General features: G+C 37.1%; 1 protein-coding gene across 1 annotated transcript in view; it reads right to left on the bottom strand.

Annotated features, from left to right (window-relative positions):
- SESTD1 (SEC14 and spectrin domains 1) overlaps window positions 1-23,110 on the bottom strand; it is a 157,095-nt gene that overhangs the window by 8,402 nt on the left and 125,583 nt on the right. Inside the window, exons 10-14 of the mRNA XM_011944053.1 lie at window positions 17,187-17,309; window positions 9,163-9,357; window positions 8,533-8,647; window positions 6,575-6,734; window positions 431-512 (exon numbers count right to left, since the gene is read on the bottom strand). Of these exons, the coding sequence (XP_011799443.1) occupies window positions 431-512; window positions 6,575-6,734; window positions 8,533-8,647; window positions 9,163-9,357; window positions 17,187-17,309 (675 nt within the window). The remainder of the gene's footprint in view (window positions 1-430; window positions 513-6,574; window positions 6,735-8,532; window positions 8,648-9,162; window positions 9,358-17,186; window positions 17,310-23,110) is intronic.

Here is a 23,110-nt window from a genome sequence, read left to right on the forward strand (position 1 = left end):
TATATTTTATATATATACTATATATAAAACCACAAATTTTCTCTAAATCAAAATGAAATGATGTTCTCTAATGATAACAACAAAATATATCAAATTGTTTATCTGGTGTTGAAATTTCTCTTGCAGATGCAAGACAGCAAAATGCAATGTGCTCCACCAGATTTTATCCTGGATGTAACTGACAACCTAATCAACAATAATAAATAGTCCCAATCTCTAGCTCAATAGAGGATTTCATTGAGAAGATTAAGTTAAATGAGATCAATAAACTAGCTGGAAATACCAAAGTGTATTCTTCAACAGGATAAACTAGAACCTGACTTCAAGAATTTACTTTCTAGGACCATGAAAAGTACACTTTTGTTTGTAGTTAGATGAAATCAATCTTCTAAGAAAAGCTAACTACATAATATAGCTGGCTGGTCCTTACCTGAGCAGCGTCTTCTTCACATTTAAACAACTGCACCATCTGAAGCATCTTTAACCTTCGCACATCTACCATGTCTTCACATCTAATGAACCCAAACATAAATTTAACTCATCATTTCTGTTTTACTGATTACTGTTGTAACATCATCATTCGGCATGTGTGTTTTATAGTACGCTACAATACTTAGTCCTACACAACGGAGAATCCAACTATTTTGTATTGATTTGTAAGAATTTTAGGGATATTTATATCAATATTACATCAAAACATCAAAATACCCAAATGATACTCAATGACAAACCCTCTTAAGGATACCACGGATTCTGCAAAATATTAAAGCAAAATGTAAGGACAACAGTACACTAAAACCCCAAAAATCTCCATTGCTGTTTAGCATCAAACAAGTTTCAAGGATAAAAGTGCAATGTTTCTCAAATATAGGATGATTTTTTTTTGAGACAAGGTCTCACTCAAGCACCTAGACTGGAGTGCAGTGGCACCATCATAGCTCACTATAACCTCAAACTACTGAGCTGAAATGATCCTCACATTTCAGCCTCCCAAGTAGCTGAGACTACAGGTGTGCACCACTATGCCCAGCTAAAGAAAATTCTAAAAATTAATGCTTTTCACTATATTATAGTACCTAAAATAATATTTGTTGTTGTTGTTGTTGTTTTTTAAAAAACCTTCCATCTACATTCTTAAAAACAACTAGATGGAGGGCTTAAAAAAACAAACAAAAAAAATCCCTACTGACCTCTGGGTGTAGAGAAACACAATTCAAATTATTTTTTAATCTCGCTGTGGTCTGTTTGGATAATATAACCACTTAAGTTTTTAAGGCAACTTAACCTAACTTAACTCTGGTCCATTTCCTTCATTTCCATGCAATTCTGTGTACTGCAGGTGGGATGGAGGACTCCCACTGCAGTCTCAAATGCCTGTAACAAGTTACCAGTGACTGTGCTCTACTGTACTTGATGTCCTTAAAGAAAGCTTAATAACAATATAGAAGTAGGTATCACAAGCCTTTTAAAAAAAATAATAATAAAGAAGCTCTCAATAAAAGCTGTAATATGACATTAAAATTCAGCTTGGTTAAAGTAATTCCACAATGGATTGAAGGGAAGTGATACTGATTTTTTAAATATGAAACTAAAAAACAATGTAGGCCACTTTAATGATGAAGATGGTATCATACACATACTGTATTCAGGTATTAATGTGTGCTGGGGAAAATATAAGATATGGTCTCTACTATCAAGATGCTCCCATTTGCAGAGATGTAATAAGTACTATTATAAAGCTATTTAAAATGTTTTATAAGAGTAGGGAGGAGCACGTGACTAACTTGCCTTAGAAGTCCAAAAAGGCTTCCTAAAGTAAGTATCCCTGAGTCTTGAAGAGTAAGTAGGAATTCACTAAGCAGAAAATGAGGAAAGAAGTATTCTTAGTCATGGATGCATGAAACAGCATGATGCTTTCAGGGAGATAAAAACAACTGTGTGATTTTATGGGAATGTTATAGAAGATAAAATTATGCAAGATTGGATTATGCAGGGTCTCCTACATTATTCCAAGAAGACTAACTCCATCTGAGCAAACAGGAAGTCATTGAAGGAAGTTTTACACAATTGTCGTACTTCATGAAGATTACTCTTATATACAAAAAGCTGGAGAGTAGCCAGGCCAGAGGCAGATAAGGGTTTAAGATCTTGACCAGAAATGTTTGAGATTCAGAGACAGCAGAACCTGGACATTTGTTAAGGGATGAGAAAGATGAAGGATTTTAGGATAAATCTCAAGTTTGGTAGCTGATGGTAACTTTAAGCTAGGTAGGAAATTAAAGAAGGAGGGCAAGTTTAGAGGAAAAAAAGAGGAAAAAAGCAGGGCAAGTTTAGAGGAAAATGATTCCAGTCTGGACATACTAGGTGTTCTGGTTTGGATTTGGGTTTTGGATTTGTGTCCCCACCTAAATCTAACATCAAAGTGTAATCCCAATATTGGAGGAGGAACCTGGTGGGATGTGATTAGATCACGGGGGCAGATTTCCCCCTTGATGTTCTTGTGTAAGTGAGATCTCACAAGATCTGGTTGGTTAAAAGCATGTGGCACTGTCCCCTTCACTCTCTTCCTCCTCCAGCTGTGTAAGACATGTCTGCTTCCCCTTCATTCTCCCACCATGATTGAAGTTTCCTGAGGTGTCCCCAGCCATGCTTCCTGTACAGCCCACAGAACCTTGAGCCAATTAAATCTATTGTCTTCAGAAATTCCCCAGTCTCAGGTAGTTTTTTATAGCAGTGCGAGAGCAGACTAATACCAAAAACTGGTACTGGGAGTGGGGCACTGTTATAAAGATACCTGAAAATGTGTAAGCAGTGATGGAACTTGGCAATAGGCAGAGACTGGCACAGCTTGGAGGGTTCACAAGAAGACAGGAAGATGAGGGAAAGTTTGGAATTTCCTAGAGACTTGTTAATTGTTGTGACCAAAATGCTTACAGTGACACACACAGTGAAGTCCAGCCTGAGAAGGTCTCAGATGGAGATGAGGAACTTACTGGGAACTGAGGCAAAGGTCACTCTTGCTATGCTTTAGCAGAGAGACTGGCAGAATTGTGCCCCTGCTCTAGTGACACGTGGAACTTTGAACTTGAGAGAGGTGATTTACAGTACAGAGTGGGAGAAACTTCTAAGCAGCAAATTTTGTCCAAGACTTCACCTGGCTGCTTCTAGCAGCCTAGGCTTGTATTTGTGAGCAAAAAGATGATGTGAGACTGGAACTTATATTTAAAAGAGAAGAAGAGCATAAAAAGTTTGGAAAATTTGCAGCCTAGCCATGTGGTAGAAAAGAAAACCCCATTTTCTGGGGAGAAATTCAAGCTGGCTGCAGAAATTCGCATAAGTAAAGAGTTGCTGAATGTTCATAACCAACACAATGGCAAACATGCCTCGAAGGCATTTCAGAAGCCTCTGCGGGAGCCCCTCCCATCACAGGCCTGGATGCCTAAGAGGGAAGAATGGTTTTGCAGCCAGGCCCAGGGCCCTGCTGCCCTGCACAGTCTTGGGACAATGCTCCTTGTGTCCCAGCCATTCCAGCTCCAGCCACGGCTAAAAGGACCCCAGATACAACTGAGGCCACTGCTCCAGAGAGGGTGCAAGCTGTAAGCCTTGGCAGCTTCCACATGGTATTAAGCCTGTGGGTGCACAGAGGGCAAGAGTTGACGCTTGGGAGCTTCTGGCTAGATTTCAGAGGATGTACAGAAATCCCTGGATGTCCAGGCAGAAGGCTGCTGCCTCATGGAGAACCTCTACTAGGGCAGGGTGGAGGGGAAATGTGACGTTGGAGCTCCCAAACAGAGTTCCCTGGGACACTGTCAAGTGGAGCTGTGAGACCCCAGAATGGCAAATCCACTGACAGCTTGCACTATGCACCTGGAAAAGCTGCAGGCACTCTATGCCAGCCTGTGAAAGCAGCCAAGAGGGCTGTACCCTGCAGAGATACAGGATGGAGATGCTCAAGGCCTTAGGATCTCACCTCTTGTATCAGTGTGGTCTGAACGTGACACATGGAGTCAAAGGAGATTATTCTGGGGCTTTAAGATTTCCCCTGCTGGGTTTTGGACTTGCATGGGGCCTGTAGCCCCTTTGTTTTGGCCAAATTCTCCCTCTTGGGATGGGTGTATTTATTCAGTATCTGTAACTCTGTTGTATCTTTGAAGTAACTAACTTGTGTTTGATTTTGGAGGCTCATAGTTGGACAGGACTTACCTTGTCTCAGATGAGACTATGGACTGTGGACTTTTGAGTTAATGCTGAAATGCATTAAGGCTTGGGGGACTGGTTGAGAAGGGATGACTATATTTTGCAATGCAAGAAGGGCATCAGATTTGGGAGGAGCCAGGGGTAGAATAATATGGTTTGGATTTGTGTCCTCACTCAAATCTCATGTTGAATTGTAATTCCCAAATTTGGAGGGGCGATATGGTTCAGCTGTGTCACCATCCAAATCTCACCTTGAATTGTAGTTCCCATAATCTCCACATGTTGTGGGAGGGACCCAGCAGAGGGTAACTGAATCATAGCAGTGGTTACCTCCATCCTGTTCTCATGATGGTGAGTTCTCATGAGACCTAATTGTTTTATAAGGTGCTTTCCCCCTCTTCACTCTGCACCTCTCCTTGCTGCTGCCATGTGAAGAAGGACGTGTTTGCTTTCCCTTCCCATGATTCTGTTTCCTGGGACCTCTCCAGCCCTGCAAAGCTGTAAGTCAATTAAATTTCTTTCCTTTATAAATTGCCCTGTCTTGGCAAATGCTGCTTACAGCAGCGTGAGAACAGACTAATACAACAGGCCTGGTGGGAGATGACTGGTTCATGGGGGCATATATCTCCCTTGCTGTTTTCATGTCAGTGAGTGAGTTCTCATGAGATCTGGTTGTTTAAAATTAGTGTGCAGCACCTACCCCTTCACTCTCTTTCTCCATCCAAGTAAGATGTCTGCTTCCCCTTCCCCTTCCATCATGATTGGAGGTTTCCTGAGGTTTCCCCAGTCATGCTTCCTGTACAGCCTGTGGGACTGTGAGCCCATTAAGCCTCTTTTCTTTTAAAATTACCCAGTCTCAGGTAGTTCTTTATAGCAATGCAAGAATGGACTAATACACTAGATTTCAGCAGTACATGGGGCATTCTGCAGGCGACACTAAGTAGGCAACTGGAATTACGGGTCTATAGCACAGGAGAGGGTCTTGGTAAGAGCTGTAACTACTAAACTATGATCTATTAAGGAAAGTAATTCAAGTAGTGAGAAGGTCCAGGGAGAACACACAAAGAAGGGAATCTGGCCTCAGAACAAACTCTGGAAGTGGTAAGTTGAGCTAGTGGCCAAGAAATCGGTGACAAAAACCAAGAAGAAACAGAGAAGGATCATAAATGTGTTTTCAAGAAAGACGAAATGAAAGAAAAGTCAGTTGTGCCTAACTCTAATCACAGTTAAGCAAGTCAGGACTATAAGTATTCTCTGAATTTTAAGTAAGATCCAGCATTTATTACGTTGGTAATGCTGCTAAGAGCAATGCTGAGTCAAACAGTGAGGGCAGAAGTCAGACTGAAAAAGGTTGAAAATAAATTGGAGGTACTGGGTAAGTAGTATGAATGTACCGTAAACCTATCCAAATGACTTAGCTGTGAGGAAAAAGAGCTCTAATGCTAAAAGACAAAGGGTTGAAGAGGAAGACACACCCATGTGTGTGATTATTATTTTTAAAATAGGAGAAATTTAAGCATTTAAGTGAAAGACAGGAACCAGAGTAGAGAATGGGATTTGATGGAGTTAGGAGTCAGGAGGGTGATCAGAATCAGAGCCTAAATGGAAGCTCAGCTTTGAGAAGAGGAGAGCTCTGTCATCCTCTGTGGTGTGAGAATAAAGTAAGTTTGCAGATATGAGGGAAGAAATTTCTGTCTCATGACTGTTTTCTCTGTGATGTAGAAGGAAGCTTTCTGTGAAGTTTTGTTGATGATCATAAAATTTTTAAATGTGCAAAATTTCATATAACCATGCTAGATTGTATATATTGCATAGACAATTTTAATCCTTTACTTTGCAATACTTTGTAGTTGCTATTGCAAACTGAATTTTCAAAGAATCTTTTAAATTCCTGGTTTTATAGAAAATGAAACTAAACATCACTAGTCCATTGTTCAATCCTACTACAGCAAATATGAGAACAATGAATGTGTGACATTCTGTAAGTTTAGATGAAGAAACAGATCAATGTAGATGACAAGTTTAATGGCAACTCTAAACTAAATGAAATTTAAAAAGCAAAATTATTCTTCACAAAGTTTTTTTTAAAGCAGAACAGAGTCATAGACTACACTGGGGATATGGAATATGAAGTAGTTGAGTATAACTGAAATTTTTACAACCCAGTAAAAAGGAAATGGTACCTAGTAATTGAATAAATTATTACTATTTGTTAGTAAAATTATACACAGTAATTATTACATTCACCAAAAACCTACTATATGTTTTCTATATAACAGTTAAGAACGTTTTGTCTGCATATAAAATGTTATATAACTTTTTATTTTAATTAATATTGTTATTTTAGTAAACATTAACATTAATAGTCAAACTTTGCCTTTGTTTTCTAAGCTGCATATCTTCCATCACTCCTTGTATGTGGTCCACATTTTCTTTATTTTCAATGGTTACATCCTTTCCATAGGCCCAGGATGCCTGATTGGAGATCTGATCCAGGAGACCTTGACCTTTTTCACGCAAACCTTGCAATCCCACATCTAAAACAAAAGTTGCTAGATTTAATCTCTTACACAACTAAGGTGCTTTCCCTCCCTCAAACAAATCGTCTCATCAGATATTGTACCTGGATCCCAAGTATAGGAGGTTTGCACAGTAAACCATCTTGGGATGCAATCCCAAGACTCCATCCTATGAACATTTCAAGCAATAAAACCCTTTAAATGTGACTCGAACTGGAGCTCTCTCTCATGCCAAATTCTCTCCTTAAAAGGAATTTTGAAAACATGGGTTTCCATAGACAATAATTACTTTTAAAAAATGAAGGCAGAAGTATGAAAATTTCTATTTCTAATAGAAAACAATTTTCTATTTTTTCTTCCTGCTTTTATGCTGTCCAACTTATAGGAGAACAAGGCAAATATGTTGTTTAAAAATCGCATAAGCCTTGCAAAATTTTAAGACACTTCAGCAATGTATTATCAATGTCAAAGGATGTTGAACATTGTGACTAAAGGTACAGTCTAGCTTCTATACCATAGGAAGCAAAAATTAGGGTATATTTACAATTCTCCAAATTACATGTGTAAAGGAACTTTTTTTTTTTTAAACAAAGACTGTGGCTCAAGAAAACTTCTAATATTTTAAAATAAAATTCATTTGTTATATTAAATACTAAATATTATTATGCATATCATCTGTTAAAATAACAAAGGCTGGCTGGGCGCGGTAGCTCACGCCTCTAATCCCAGCACTTTGGGAGGCTGAGGTGGGCAGATCACCTGAGGTCAGGAGCTTGAGACCAGCCTGGCCAACATGGCAAAACCCTACTTCTACTAAAACTACCAATATAAAAATTAGCCGGGCGTGGTGGCAGGTGCCTGTAATCCTAGCTACTTAGGAAGCTGAGCAGGAGAATTGCTTGAACCTGGGAGGCGGAGCTTGCAGTGAGCCAAGATGGCACCATTGCACTCCAGCCTGGGCAACAGAGCAAGACTCCATCTAAAAAAAATGAAAATAAAAACAAAATAAAATAAAATAAAATAAAGGCTGTAAGCAAGTAAAATGTCCAGTACAAGCGTGATTTTTCAAACCAATTCCTTGAGGCAGTTTTCAATAATTAATTTGATTTAGTCATGTGCAACCACATTTTACTAGTTCTCTGCCTTAAGTTCCTGTTTCCTCTCTTTCACTGCCATTTCCCCTTTTGTCCCCCTTGATACGACTCCCTACCTTCCCATTTTCACATCCTGACCTTTCAGGAAAGTTCACTGTGCTTCCTGCTGTAGAAAATTTTAAAGGCCTTGATGTCAAACGATAGAACTAGCTTAATGTAACTGGACCCCTTAATGTAAATGAACCCCACTCCTTTGAGAGTGAGTAATCTGGCAATATTCCCAGTTTGGTGAGACAAGAACCAAAAAACCAAACCAACCATTTTTTCACAAGGTTAGGATAAAGCAACAACAAAAATCATTGCATAAAACACAATTTGGGGCATACAGGGTTTACCACAGAACACTTCACAGCTAATTACAGTTTATGCATGCACTACAAATAATTGTTCATAGTATATGCAAGACACAGCACCTGTAGATATAGCTGGGTAAACAGGCAAGGGTAAAGGCCCAGTGAAGGGAGGAGTGACTAACTATGAAAAATAAAATTTTCAGCATAAATTATAACCCCTCAAGGGAATAACACCTTTTTATACTATTTTTCTCTGTTTCCTGAAAATAATAATAATTAGTTCAGTGTAAGTTGACTTGTCTAACCATGGTAATGATATTCAAAAAAAAAAAAAAACCTTATGTTTCAGCATTTTTAAAATCTGCTTACCAACACTTTTCAGCTTCTCTTCAAGCAGTTTTAAAGTTTGCTGAATCGATGCTCCATCAGCTGGTGCTACATCTACGCACAACATCCCTAATAAGCCATCCAACTGCTGAGACAACTAAAGCAGAGGGACACCAAAGAGATAACCCTGATGTAATCAGCATCTAAAGTGTTTAATGATTAACGAGGTTTATATCTAACGAGGTTATCACAATTACACTTGAAAAGACTACACTGTTACAAGACAAGGACAAATCATTAGAATACGCGTTATCTGGACGATAGAACACACAGATGCATGCACCAGGAAGACAAAGAAGTACAACCAGGTCAGCAGACTTCCATTTCCATCTAGGTTATAAAGCATAAACACTGAGAAAGAGTCAAAATAAAATATTCTACTAGATTGGAACACTCTAGTTAGACAATAAAAGGTTGAATTGCATGCAGAATGACTTAAAAAAATACTTGTTTTTAAAAAAATCAAAGAATTTTATCTCATTACCCCCATCAGTAAATCATTTTATTGGTTCAGAAAAATAATTTAGGAGGCATGCAAACCTGAAAAAAATTATGCATAGGTAAGTGTTCAGATAATTTGAAGAAAAGAAAAGAATCAGAGTAGACACTTACATCTTGGGCAACACCATGAAATTCAAGAGCTGCTTGTAAGAGATTTTGCCTAAATTCCAGCTGACTGGCCTGTCGATAACAAACATCACTAAGTTGTTGCTGCAGTGACTTTAGTTCCACAAGATCTTCCTCATCGCCAGCATTCAAAAGTGCTGCAATTTGCTGATTAAGTTCCACATACACTGCAAACCATTCCTATAATCAAGATGTTACAAAGTAAATTAAGGCTCAAATTAGTTCCTGGTAGAGATTACCTTTTACAAGTTCTCCAGATAAACTAAGTAATACATGATTTTTTTTTTTAAGGCAAAAATTATTAAAATTGAGGATGGGAAGTTCCTAATCCTCAAATCCTAACTGTGATCCCTGGAACTCAATCCTTGGCCTCTAAAAGTTCCCTTCTCTTCCTTGCTCTAAGTGAAACCTGTCTGCCCTCAGTTACCCCTGCAGCCTTCTCAACTGATTACTGTTTCCATGTCTGACATACTGCAAGCCTGAAGGTGGGTTTGACGGCTGCCTCGTTCCTCACTACTTGCAGACCATTTCTTTTCCCTCTCCTTTCAAAAAACCACATCCCCTTTGAAGTGCAAGCTGTTAGATTACATCCTGTCAGCTTTCTCTGTTGCACCCCCTCATCCACAGAAGGGTTTAGCAAAGGTCACTGCCTTCCTCTCAGCACAAGCCTTCTTAGTGGCTTCTACCACATAGGCACCCACCACCATCATGAACCTCCAGTTCCTTGACTCCCTCCCTCACCTCCAACTAACTTGTCCTCACCTCAACTGAGCTACCTCCGCCACTGGCCATAAAAACTTGTCATCATATACTACTATGCAGCTCCGGAAATCTCAATTTCATGAAACCCATTTTCTGACCACCGTTGACTCTCCCACTCACCTCTGTTTGTAGGCTCACACCTGCAACCCTATGGAATCCACCTGTCTATTGACCTCTCTACTGTCCAGCACATGAGAACCTCTGTCCTCACTTCCATCCTTGATCAAAGGCTAAAACCACCTCCCAGCATATAACCCATGCCCATGCCTGGCTTTCTGTTCTTCCATCAGAATCACCTGTTGAAACCTGAGATCTGTTTTCTCTGCCTAATGTGTGCCTGTACCACAGAAGCTGAACATGGGTGGATTAAAAACAACTAGGTGGATAGCGCACTCTCTCTCTCTCTCTCTCTTTTTTTCCCCCTCACATCAGAAGGGTAATGTGCTGATGTTGTTACAAGGCTTAGAGGGAGACACATCTCAGATGAGTGTGAGCACCCATCATCACACTTATAAACTACAAAGGAACGACAGATCTTTTTAAAGTTATGACTAAATAATCTCAAATGAGTCTTTGGCAATCCATTTATGTTTCTCTAGTAAATTCACTTTCTCATTCTCATGATCATTTATGCTTTTTTCACTATCAATCTCCAATCCCTTTTTCACCTCTTCATTCTCTGCCAAAGATCTTAATTCACAGGGAAGTAATCGGAAAACTCTTTCACCTTCCCACCAACAAATCCCCAACCCTCCATTCTAAAGCCCTATGCTCTGCCCTCAGTGCTGTAATAGTGAGCAGCCTATCTTTTCTTCTAAGGCCAACCACTCCACTTGTGCATTACAGACTATCTTTGTTGCCTACACAAAGCTTTGCTCTCACAGTTATTTCTCTCTCTTCCATCAGTTCTTCTGTCTCAACTGGATTATTTCCACCAGCACATAAAAAAGCTATAATATATTAAACAATAAAAGACGCATTTAAGATTTGTGCATTTTACTATGCTGAAATTAAACCTGTTAAAAAAAAAAAAAAACCTTTTCTTAAACGAGTTCTCTGTATTCACTCTTTTCTCATTTTTCATTCTTTTTTAATCCATTCCAATCAGGATTTTGTTCTTCCTACCCTTCTGAAACCAACTGTCAAATTCACCAAAAAATTCCGTCTTGCCACAAATCCAATGGTCAATTCTCAGTCTTTATTTTATTGAGCCTCTCAGCAAACAGCTGTTTTGGCACAAGTAAGCACTTCCTCCTCCTTTAAATGGCCTTTTCTCTTGTTTTCTGAGACACAACAACTCCTTTTACCCTTCTTTGCTGGCTCTCCTCCCTCTTTCTGCACTTAAAGTTTAGGTTGACCCAAGGCTCAGTTTTCCAGAGACTCTCTTTTCTTCTCACTGGGTTTGGATGACTTCACCTAGTCCCATGCCTTTAAACAGATCTATAGGCTAAGAATTACCAAATTAATATACGCTTTAAATATATTTATAGGCTAAGAACTACCAAGTTAATATAGGCTCTAAATATATCTATAGGCTAAGAATTATCAAATTAATCATCAACCTTGACCCCTCCCATGAACCCCAGATACTGATATCCAACTGCCCACTAGCCACCTTCATTTGGATGACTAACAGATATCTAAAATCTAACCTGCCGCCAAAGACACTTATTCACTATCCTTCCAACCTGTTCCTCTTGCAGTCCTCCCTGCCTTAGCAGTTGCTAAGGCCAAAAGCCTGATTCTTTCATCAGCAAGTCTTGCTGGTTCAACCTCATCACCTTCTATCAATTCTCATTACTTCTACTGCCTCCATCTATCAGCCTCCTGCCTTCCATTTTTACTGCTAGTCTCTGTTTCCTATTTTCCACACGATAGCCAGTGATTTGCTTAAAACATAAATTAATTATCTGTCCAAAAGTTTCAAATAACTTCACATAACACTTAAAATAAATTTCAAGTTTCTTTTCATGGGCTAAAAAGATATTACATGTTTTGGCCCCTGACTTCCTCTAAAACTTTATTTTCTGTGACTCTCCTTTGCTCCCTGTACTCCAGCCATACCAACATTCTTGCTGCTCCTCAATCATGTTTCTGTGCTGGGGTGTTTCTACTGCTGTGTCCTCTATCTGAATTGCTCTGTTTGGATTACTTCTTGATATCATTTCAAGGTTTCTGATTAAATGTCATCTCCTCAGGCCTTTCCTAAAATCTACACCTATATTGCTCTCCACTCCCCAACTTGAATGTAAATTCCATATAGTAAGACAGTACTATATCACAAAAGCCTAGAACAACACATGACACATAGTATGTGCTCAATTAACATGCACTGATTGAATGTGTAAAACATATTAATCACTGTAGATTTACAGACATTACATTAAGTAGGCAACAGAGGGTAATCTTGTCACTCAAGGAACATGTGGCAGTGTCTGGAAACATTTTGGGTTATCACAACTGAGGAGCGAGGATGCTACTGCATCTAGTAAGCAGAGGCCAGTGATGCTGCAAAATGCCCTACAATGTGCAGGGCAGCCCTTACGACAGAGATTTATCTGGCCCAAAGTGTCAAGAGTGTGCTAAGGATGAGAAATCCTCCTGTATCCAATGGTGATGATAATATCTGTCTTACCTTATTTATCGGTTATTGTTTGGATTTAACTCAATAATATGTATAGAATATTTTTAAACTACATAGTTTATAATGGTTAATAGAGACTATTTAAAAGTAGAAAACATTACCTGAGAAAATTATCACTGTCATGCTCTAAAATATAAAAGGATTTCAATACCTTATTCATAGTACTTCCAGATCATTAAATGCTCTAGAGAAATAGGCTTAACTCTTTGAGGAAGTAATAACAACAATTCTGAGAAAAGTAGTAAAGGATTAGAGTCTCAGAATAGCACTTTCCAGAGCTACCAGCATTAGACCACTTGGGGTGTTTATTAAAAATGCCTAGGCTTCACCCCTGACTTACTAAATCAGTATCTGGGAGTTAGGCCCTGGAATATATATTTTAGCAAGCATCTCTGATGACTCTTACGCCCATTAAGGTTTAAGAACCACCACTGTGAAGCTAATTATTTCCTGGTTTGAATTTGTAAAATACAGGCTCTAGCAACCTGACCAGGGATGTAAATACATTATGAGGACCAGTACATCTCAAGAAATTAATACCTGAAATTAGAGACACTGATATTACTGATTGAGGTTGAAATAAAGAAATAATTATTCTCTCTGGGATGTGGAGAGGAAAAAAATCTGGCGGATACATTTGCATATATTTAAAATTCATCCAAATGTTTCTTCCTAAAAAACAGGGGAATGTACGGCCGGGCACAGTGGCTCATGCCTGTAATCCCAGCACTTTGGGAGGTCAAGGTGGGCAGATCACGAGGTCAGGAGATACAGACCATCCTGGCCAACAGGGTGAAGCCCCGTCTCTACTAAAAATAAAAAAATTAGCTAGGTGTGGTGGTGCATGCCTGTAATCCCAGCTACTCAGGAGGCTGAGACAGGAGAATCACTTGCACCTGGGAAGCAGAGGTTGCAGTGAGCTGAGATAGCACCACTGTACTACAGGCTGGTGACAGAGCTAGACTCCGTCTCAAAAACAAAAAGCAAACAAACAAACAAAACAACAACAAAAAAAACACCAAAAAAAACAAAACAAAACAAAACAAAAAAAACAGTGGAATGTAGATTCCCTAGAACCTTAGGTGTATTTTGTTCACTTATAGCCATTCTCTGGTCGGTCTCTTATGTATATTTAACTGTGTAGAAAATGATTATTTTATAGCAAAATAAAAAGACGACACCAATATTTGGGATTTGGATTGAGATGGTAAGTAAGAAAAGAGCTTGAAGGATCACATTTAGGACACAAGCAGTCAGGATTGACACTGCAATCATATTGGCAGTGATGCATACGTGATGAAATGATGGGTATTTATACTTTATACCATGAAATGGGAATCCATACGTAGGCGGAAGGAAACCCTGCCCACTCGGGTTAAAAAGGTGATTATACTCAGACTATACATTAGGAGAAATGAGTCTTGATTCGCCAGGTAGACCTGTTCTGCTGCTTATTATTATGCATAATACACCAGAGAAAGTGCTTTCTCTGTAGTCCAGAAGTCAGCACTATGACATGGTGTGACAGTGACAAAACTCTCAAGCAGTTTCAGATATTTATGCTCCTCCATGTTCCTATCACACACGCTATTCCTACCACACACTTCCTTCAACCCAAAACATAAAATTAGATTATTGAACTAAACTACTTTTAAATTTATTGCCAGTTACTATAACCATTTTCATGTACCTTATTTTTTTTTGTGTGTGTGTTGTATTAAAAAACCAAGTTAACTTCTAATTACCAACCCTTGAACTAGAACTACATGTTGGCAGCAATTTCATTTTTCTATGTATTAAAACTCAACATCCTAACAAATTTGAGGTTTTTAGCTTTATTTCCGCATTGTGCTTTTATATGGACTCTAAAATTTAATACATGACATTGAGCTGGTAATGCAAAATTGTATGTTAAAAGTTTTCTCAAATTCTACCGTTAATAGCTGTCAATGCCAGAAATTAGTCATTATAATTTCACAAGACTTGAACAATTCCAATAATGCTTTAATCTGTTAACTCTTAGTTACAGAGAGAAAAGAAAGTTTTTAATAAAATATTAGAATATCTTAAACATCATAAGCTAAAATACTCATCCAGCATCAACCAACCTATTCTCAAGGTGACAATGCAGTGCCACCTATTGGCTAAAACGGTACAACCTGCTTTTCAAAATACTTCAAAAGTGGAAAGAATAGTATAATGAACTCCTTCCCACCCAGCTTCAATAATGATCAATTCATGGCTAATTCTGTTTCACATACACTCCCATCCATTCAATCTGTCCCTACCTCCCAATTCTGAAACAAATCCCAAATATCACACGTGATTTAAGGAAATAAAATCTCTGATAGCCATCAATGTTTCTTTTCTTTAGGTTATGTCTATAAGTGCAGATGTCAATGTATACATACAGTTCTAAGTATTAAAAGTACAAGAATGAAAAAATACTGTAGCTTATGTATATCTGTGAAATTTAGTAGCTTTCTCTAAGAGACAGCCAGAGAAAGGATCCCCCCTGGATATCAAGAGATCTGTGTTTTTACCATAGTTCAACTATTCATTGAGCAAAAAATGCAGCTTCCCAGTTTGTTCATCTATAAAATAAGATGAGGACATCAGAATAATCTCATAAGGTATTTTGCAATTCAAAAGTTTTATATATTGGTTCCATATTATAAGTAAGCTTAAGCACATGGCAAGGACCACCCTTAAGAGATGTTTCTTTAAGCTGATTTTGAAAACCTTATAAATACGTTAAAAACACAAAACAAACATCTGAACATAGCAATTTCTATGTATATCATCTGCAACTTCATCCATACTATATGCAATATAAAATTTGCTTTTGAATTCTTTTTGTAAACTTAAGAGTACAGTACAGTATGTATACAATCCAATTTATAATTATTTCTCTTGGCATTTAAAACAATAATAAAACATAGATAAATCCTGTCTTTAGGATCTTCATGTGTCATGTGCCCTTCCTAAAAAGAACTTTTGGAATACTTTCATAACTAAATCCCCTTAGGTGAAGTCTAGAATGTTCTGGAGTAAATACAGTTTTTAGGAATTAAAGAGAGGAACAAAATTGTAGACTCTAACTATAGTAACATGTTCTAGAACAGTCTATCAGGTTCAAATAAATCACAATCCACGTTAAAAAAAAAATCAAAACATTAAGTTATTTTAAAAGTACCAAGAGAATTAAAAGATTATATCCTCAGAACAGGGTTTGTAATATGATTATTTTAGTATAAAAGCAAGAACCATTATGTTGGAACCTGTGAAACGCATAAAGTAAATCGATTTTCAATTATCAGATTTCATTTTCAAGTTTTTTACAAGTACTAATTAGAAAAATTCCAAGGAATATACGTATAGCGCCTTTAGACAATTCCAAATCTTGTAATATCTCTTATTATTCCTTAAGGTAGATTACAACTACTTTAGGGTATAGTATGTAGATTTTCTGTCAATATCAGTAATTGTTATACCTGATTTACAGAATATTATAAAGAAAGCAATATGAGGAAACTAAGTAAAATGGAATCTATTTAGAAGAAAAATAAATATCAGATACTGTTAAATTCTAGTAAAGATGAGATTTACTCATTCAAATTTATTCCCAAGCAAATCATATTACTTATTCTTTAATCTTGTTTAGTTAAAAATGGGTATTTCCTAATACTATCCAACATAATTAGAGGAAAGAAGAAACGTTGCAGAAATTAATGTTCAGATGGTACTTAACGCTCACCTGGGTCCAGAGTTTAACATTTTAACCAACTTTTTAAAGACAAATAACCTAAGGAGAAGGGAATGAATCGATTCAAATTTTATTTTTCCAATTTTGTATTTAATCTATTTTAAATTACCAAAGTAATACGACCTTGGGGAGAAGGAGGTGAGCTACCCAGTCCACAAACTGCACCATCTCTTTCTCAGTAATGAAGAATTAACTGTAACAGAGTAGGAGCTTAATGAACACCAGCTTCTTTCACATAACAAGTTGTTAAATTTTAAATTATCTCGAACAATTATTATCTATAATCTGCTTAAGAATCTACTTATTTCCCAATTTTATACCTGTGATTTGTCTGATTACTCCTTTCACAAATACAAAAGGGACCCCTAAATGCTCAGAGAACGGAAAAATATTCTGCACCCTCTGGACTTACTCTCCATCAGTTGTGTTTAATGCAGCAATTCTGCTATCACTCTCAGGCATTTAATCGTACTATATACACCCAATAAAGTGGGGGTGGGGGGACTTGAAAACAGAAGTTTCTGTCACAGAGACCACAGATGAAAGCTCTGTTTTTGTACTATCACTCTTTTTTCTATCACTGTAGCTTTAAAATTTCATGAAATTGTGCTTCTATAAAAATATAATTAAACTGTATTAGAGGCAAAACCAAAAACAACCTTCTAATTAACATGTACTAAGTAATCAAAATGTACTTTATGACCTCTAGGCACTTAACAAACTGTACTTCATGCCCCATACCAAAGTTTGCAGCAACTTATCACTCAGTACCACATATGCTACTAATTATCCACGTTCATAATAGCATTGTAACTTGCAGAGGAAAAAGCCTCTCACACTGTGCTGGCTCTCAATCTCTTCATGTTTCTGCTGTAGGGCCTGGGAGGCCCTAATGGAATCTCCAATGCCCCACTGGGCTCTTAGTTGTTCTGATCCAGGCCCTTCTAGCCAGTTCACAACCTATAAACAAAAGTAGAAATACAATTTTTAAAGAATCAAAAACTTTTCAAACTTTCATTCTAATTTATTTTTCCCCTCTGAAAGTTCCCCAATTATTTTTAATGTAAATTCTTTACATTCTATCCCATAGGCAGATTAAATGTTTCTTCTGGAACTACACAGCTATAATGTGACAACAATTTCAAAACCTAAATGTGGAAGAATGTACACTGCAGCATCACAAGCTTTCAGCTTATCATCTTCCAGGCTAAAAGAAATCTGGAATGCTACTATAAAAGAGGATTAAAAATTAACTTATGATGATAAGAGAATCACAGAATCGTAAGATTTAGAGTTGGAAAAAACATCAGAAATGATATCGGTCAAAGTTCTTAACTAACATTTAAGAAAACTGAGTTTCAAAGAGATTAAGTGACTTGCCCAAGGTAATATAATCCATTATTGAAAAACTGGACTAACAGCCATAGGTTCTAACTCACAGTCTAATGTTCTTTCCAAGCATTGAAAAAACTGACTGAATTAACTACTATAAACTTAGTATACTACTTTCTCACCTCAAAAATAAAATTAAAAACTAATTAGAATTATACTAATGTAATAAATACCCTCTTGGAGTCTGCTTAGGATCAACCAACATTCAGACCCACAAAAGGCCCCATTAGTACCAGTCTGCTAGTAAGGATACAGGGTGGGTACTATAGTTTGCCAGGATGACAGCATCGGGAGTTCTTCTTCAGCTGAGTCCCTCAAGCACGTATAAGCAGATGAGATCAGTATGGGGCAGATACGGGAGACACTCTGCCATCAAAACGTGATACCCCACAGGACTAGGCCCATTATGAGTCACTAATCTCAAGGATTCCCCCGGCCCCAGTTATGCCTTCCATCATATATTAATCATATATTAATAATTCTCCCAGTCCAGATATGGAATAATATTTACTATAAGCAATATTGCTTAGTAACATAGTTGACATTCCAATTTTTAATCAGGTCTTCAGGGGAATAGAGCTAGAGAGTTAAGCAAAGATCAAGTTCTCATGCAGAAGGAGAGGATTGTGTTTACACTCTACCCACAATCATATATACTCTGAAACTACAAACACATTGTGGAGTAAATTTAGTGGAAAAAATAGTATTACCAAGCTTTACCTTTTGCCAAATTAGAAAAAGGAATTTAAGAATAGATGTATGGTTATATCCTAAATCTAAATTTAGGATAGCTCCCCAAGAAGTGAATAGGGGTATCTCTGCAGCATAATATTATAGACCCAGTGGGTAGGCTTAACATAGAACTTTATAAAAGAGCAGTGTAGATGTACATTTCTGCTGTTAACAGGTTAAAAAAATATATTTCTAAATCTAACAGTTCATGTATCCTTTTTATAATTATATAAAAGTACCACATCATAAAGAAAAATCACATACGCATTCAGCCCTGTCTGAATATCCACAGATTTTCATGCTTGAATTCAACCAGTCACAGATTGAATATATTTGGGAAAAAAATCAAGCACAAAAAAACAATAATACAACAATTTAAAGATACAAATAATAAGCCAGTACAGTATAACGGCTATTTTCACAGCATCTGCTTTGTAGTAGATACTATAAGTAATCTAGAGATGATTTAATGTATATAAGAGGGTATCCATAGGTTATATGCAAATATTATGCCATTTTATATGAGACTTGAACATCTTTGATCTTGGTATCCACAGTCTGCAGGGTGTCCTGGAACCAACCTACCACAAATACCAAGGGACAACCATATTATATTTCCTTCCATTAATTTTTCACCTGCATAAGGGTTTTCATATACTACTCCAGATTTAAGTGTTATAGCCAATTCTCATAGAATACAAGTAGTTTTCATCCTGTTTTTCACTCAGCATTAAACTCTACACTTTAATGAGTTTCCACTTGGCTACTGTTATTATAACATAATTTTCAATGACTTTGCAAATCCTTTTCTCAGAAGGCCAATCCTGTTGCCTGCCTGCCTCCATCTCTCCCATGTGTCCAACCAACCAACCAATAAACCCACTCTTATTAAGAGCTAAGTAATGTACTGCCTCAAATAACTATTGTACCGGCTATCAATACTTTAATTCTCTATTGTTGGGAACATAGGATGTTTCCAATTTCCATCAATTCTAAGTAATTCTATGACTAACACATATATAACAGTTATATATAACGTTTTTTTCTCTGTTTTATTTTCCCAGGAAAGGCTTCCAATAGAGATCTTCTTGGGTCCAATGATGATGTAATCCTAATGCTTGTTAATATACTTTATAAAATTGCTCTCTAAAGCTCTTGTTCCTATCTGAAATACCCAATCAATGATAGTTTGAATTGTAAATAACCTCTACAAGGTATACAAACTGACTATTGACTGTTAATACACTTTATAAAATTGTTCTCTAAAACTCGTTTCTCTCTGAAACATCCAATTAATGAGTTTGAACTCTACATTAACCTCTACAACGTATACAAACTATTGTTTTTTGTTGTTGTTGCTGTTTTTTGTTTTTGAGACGGAGTCTTGCTGTGTTGCCTAGGCTAGAGTGCAGTGGCACAATCACAGCTCACTGTAACCTCTGCCTCCTAGGTTCAAGTGATTCTCGTGTCTCAGCCTCCCAAGTGGCGGGATTACAGTAGCCCGCCACCATGCCTGGCTAATTTTTGTATTTTTAGTAGAGACGGGGTTTTACCATCTTGGCCAGGCTGGTCTCGAACTCCTGACCTTGTGATCCACCAGCCTTGGCCTCCCAAAGTGCTGGGATTACAGGCGTGAGCCACCGCCCCCAGCCCAAACTGACTATTGTTTTTAAAATACTTCTGCCAATTGAAAACACAGAAATCTTTCCATGTATTTTTTAAAGATCAGTGATTGAATACATTACAGATGGTTGCTTATTCAAGGTATGTGGTCTTTTGTGATTTATCTCTTCATATTCTTTGTTGATTTATGTTCTAGAGTCTTAAAGAATTAATATTAATATTTAAATTTGTCCCCTCTCTTTATAAAGCTTAATACTAGAGAGAAGGCTAGGCACAGTGGCTCATACCTGTAATCCCAGCCCTTTGGGAGACTGAGGTGGGCAGATGGCTTGAGCTCAGGAGTTCAAGATCAGCCTGGGCAACATAGTGAGCCCCTGTCTCTACTAAAAATACAAAAATTAGCCAGGCGTGGTATGCACACCTATAGTCCCAGCTACTGAGGAGGCTGAGATTGGAGAATCGTTTCAGCCTGGGAGGCGGAGGATGCAGTGACCTGAGATTGTGCCACTGCACTCCAGCCTGGGTGACAGAGTGAGACTCTGTCTCAAGAAAAACAAAACCCAAAAATCTAGAGAGCAAAACTCAAAAACAAAAAAGTCAAAGTCAAAGTATTATTGTTGACTCAGTGGAACAGACTAAGTGCTATAACTTTCTATTGGCTAAACTCTGTTTTCAGAGTGCTAAATTCATCTGCAAAACTGTATTATCAGATGCTCTTTAAGTGTAATGTTTTTTTCCTCAACACATCCACTTTTTCTGCTTTACTCTTCTGTATGAGTTATCTTTGGAGGGCTAGGGTACTAGGATCCTGTTTCTCTCTGCCAGCTTGGGGAAAGTATCACTTTTTCACAAAAGAGACAGATAAGCAGTGCAATATAAAGAAAGCCCTAGCCATGATTCTGAATTCTGAATTCTCGTTCTGCCACTACTAGGGGGTCTGAATTCTGGCTCTGCTTCTTCTAGTTGAAAGACTTTGGTTCCTCACCTTTTAAATGATGTTAATGGTACCTACAGTACATGGCTGTTGTCAGGATTACGTCTGTCATTATATGTAAGACAGCACAGTAATGATACTAATAATTGTTAGCCTCTATGCTTTTCTTACTTTTTCTGTAGGCTAGTTCCTTCTGTCCACTAACTTGTTATGAAGTTTATTTCACATCTGCATTTTACAATAACAACCCTAGTTTCTTGAGAAAGCTCCTGAACTACTGTATCCAACACTTTAAAAAACAGAAATAAAAAGAACAAGTTTTAAGGAAACATAGGCAAACATTTTAAAACAGTATGTCTTTTTCGGGAATCAATTGCTTCTCATTTATCACCACGTGTTACAAATACAGATACAGAAACATAGTGATAAAATGACTTTTAAGTATTTTAAATAATTAACATAATTATTTTAGTAGGAATACCTAAGCTCTAAAAATAAAAGTGGAACAAATGCATCTAAAAATTTTAACAATGTATAGTTTTTAGAAACTTAAGACATCATTAAGCATTTAGATTTTGATTTTAGAATAATCTAGAAACAAAAGAAGCAGGTTAATATAAATCGTGATAGCTGGGGATAAACAATTAATTAACACGGAACTTTTGAAATGCCATAAGTTGAAAAATAAATCTTAAATAAGCAAAGATATCTCCTTGCCTCAAAAAACCAGTTACATAGTAATGGGCACACATATATGTGTGTGTATATATATGTGTGTGTGTATATATATGTGTATATATGTATATATGTGTGTGTATATATATACATATGGCTTTAATATAAGCTGAAAGTAATTTCCCTTAGTATACAACATCAGTAATGTAGACATAGTAAATATATGACTATTTCTAATAAAAATGATTCAAATTGAGGTTGATGCCCCAGTAAACAAGTCTATTTAAACGCATTAATAATGGCAGTTTGCCAAACTAAGCTATAAAACTTAATTTCAATGAAGACATCTTGCTCAATCTGAATATTACCTTACTGGAAAAACAGTTCTATGCCCAATCCATATCAACGTGACCTTCAAATGGTTACATTTATATGCAAAGTGTAACCTTGGAGCTATGCTTTTAGAATCTACCGTGAAAAATATTTACACCGGCCAAAAATGCTTGCGACTATCCATACTTCTTGCACGGCTAGGCTTATTTTTAAAAACTGCATGACAGAACATGTAGAAGTATGCAAAGTCAAACCAGGCAGAAGGGCATGTCAAGGAAATGTCAACCATCTAACCTGGAGAAAGAGTATGGGGAACTGAGAACACAGCCTCCAGCTGTATGCTTATGCAATGCAATGTATTCTATTTGGCATCTATGATTCCTCTCTACAAAGGAAGAAAAGCACATGGATGATTCTAGAAATAACATTTGCAGTGCTGGCAGTAATTACTGCCACAATAAATAATGAGCATAATGATAGCACATTTCAGTGAAGTGGCACGGTCTGCTACCCAGAAGCATGTGAAATCTAATTTTTAACTGTAACAGCAGCAGCAGTATAGAGAATCTCTGCATACCACATGAAGTCTTGTGCTACTGATCTGAACTGTGGGGAATCAGGGATAAATATCATGGTTATTACTTATATAATTTATCTATCGAAGCAATTGATTCCTCTTGCGTTATGTTTTCAGTGATGAGTCAGTAAAAACAAAAGAAGTTTGAAACAATTCAATTTTCACTGATTTAACACAGATATTCAGTTTATAATTATCTTTATACAAGCAAAAACATTTTCACATTTTTGTCAAATTTGTAAGACTGAAAATAGTACCATTCACGCTCTGTGTGACCAACATATGATCAATATGTTACTATATAGTTCAAAATATATTATCATATAGTAATCATTTTGGCAAGGGATACAGATGTTTCCTTAAAATGTGACCTGTGAAAAACAGAGTGCAGGAAACATTATATGCTGACTACTATTGTTCAAACCAATTCACCTGTTATTCTGATAAAGAAAACTGAATATGAAGTTTACCGGTTTTTAACAGTAATCTCGTTAC

Source organism: Colobus angolensis, unplaced genomic scaffold (assembly GCF_000951035.1).
Source record: "Colobus angolensis palliatus isolate OR3802 unplaced genomic scaffold, Cang.pa_1.0 Scaffold224, whole genome shotgun sequence".
Classification (NCBI taxonomy): domain Eukaryota; kingdom Metazoa; phylum Chordata; class Mammalia; order Primates; family Cercopithecidae; genus Colobus; species Colobus angolensis.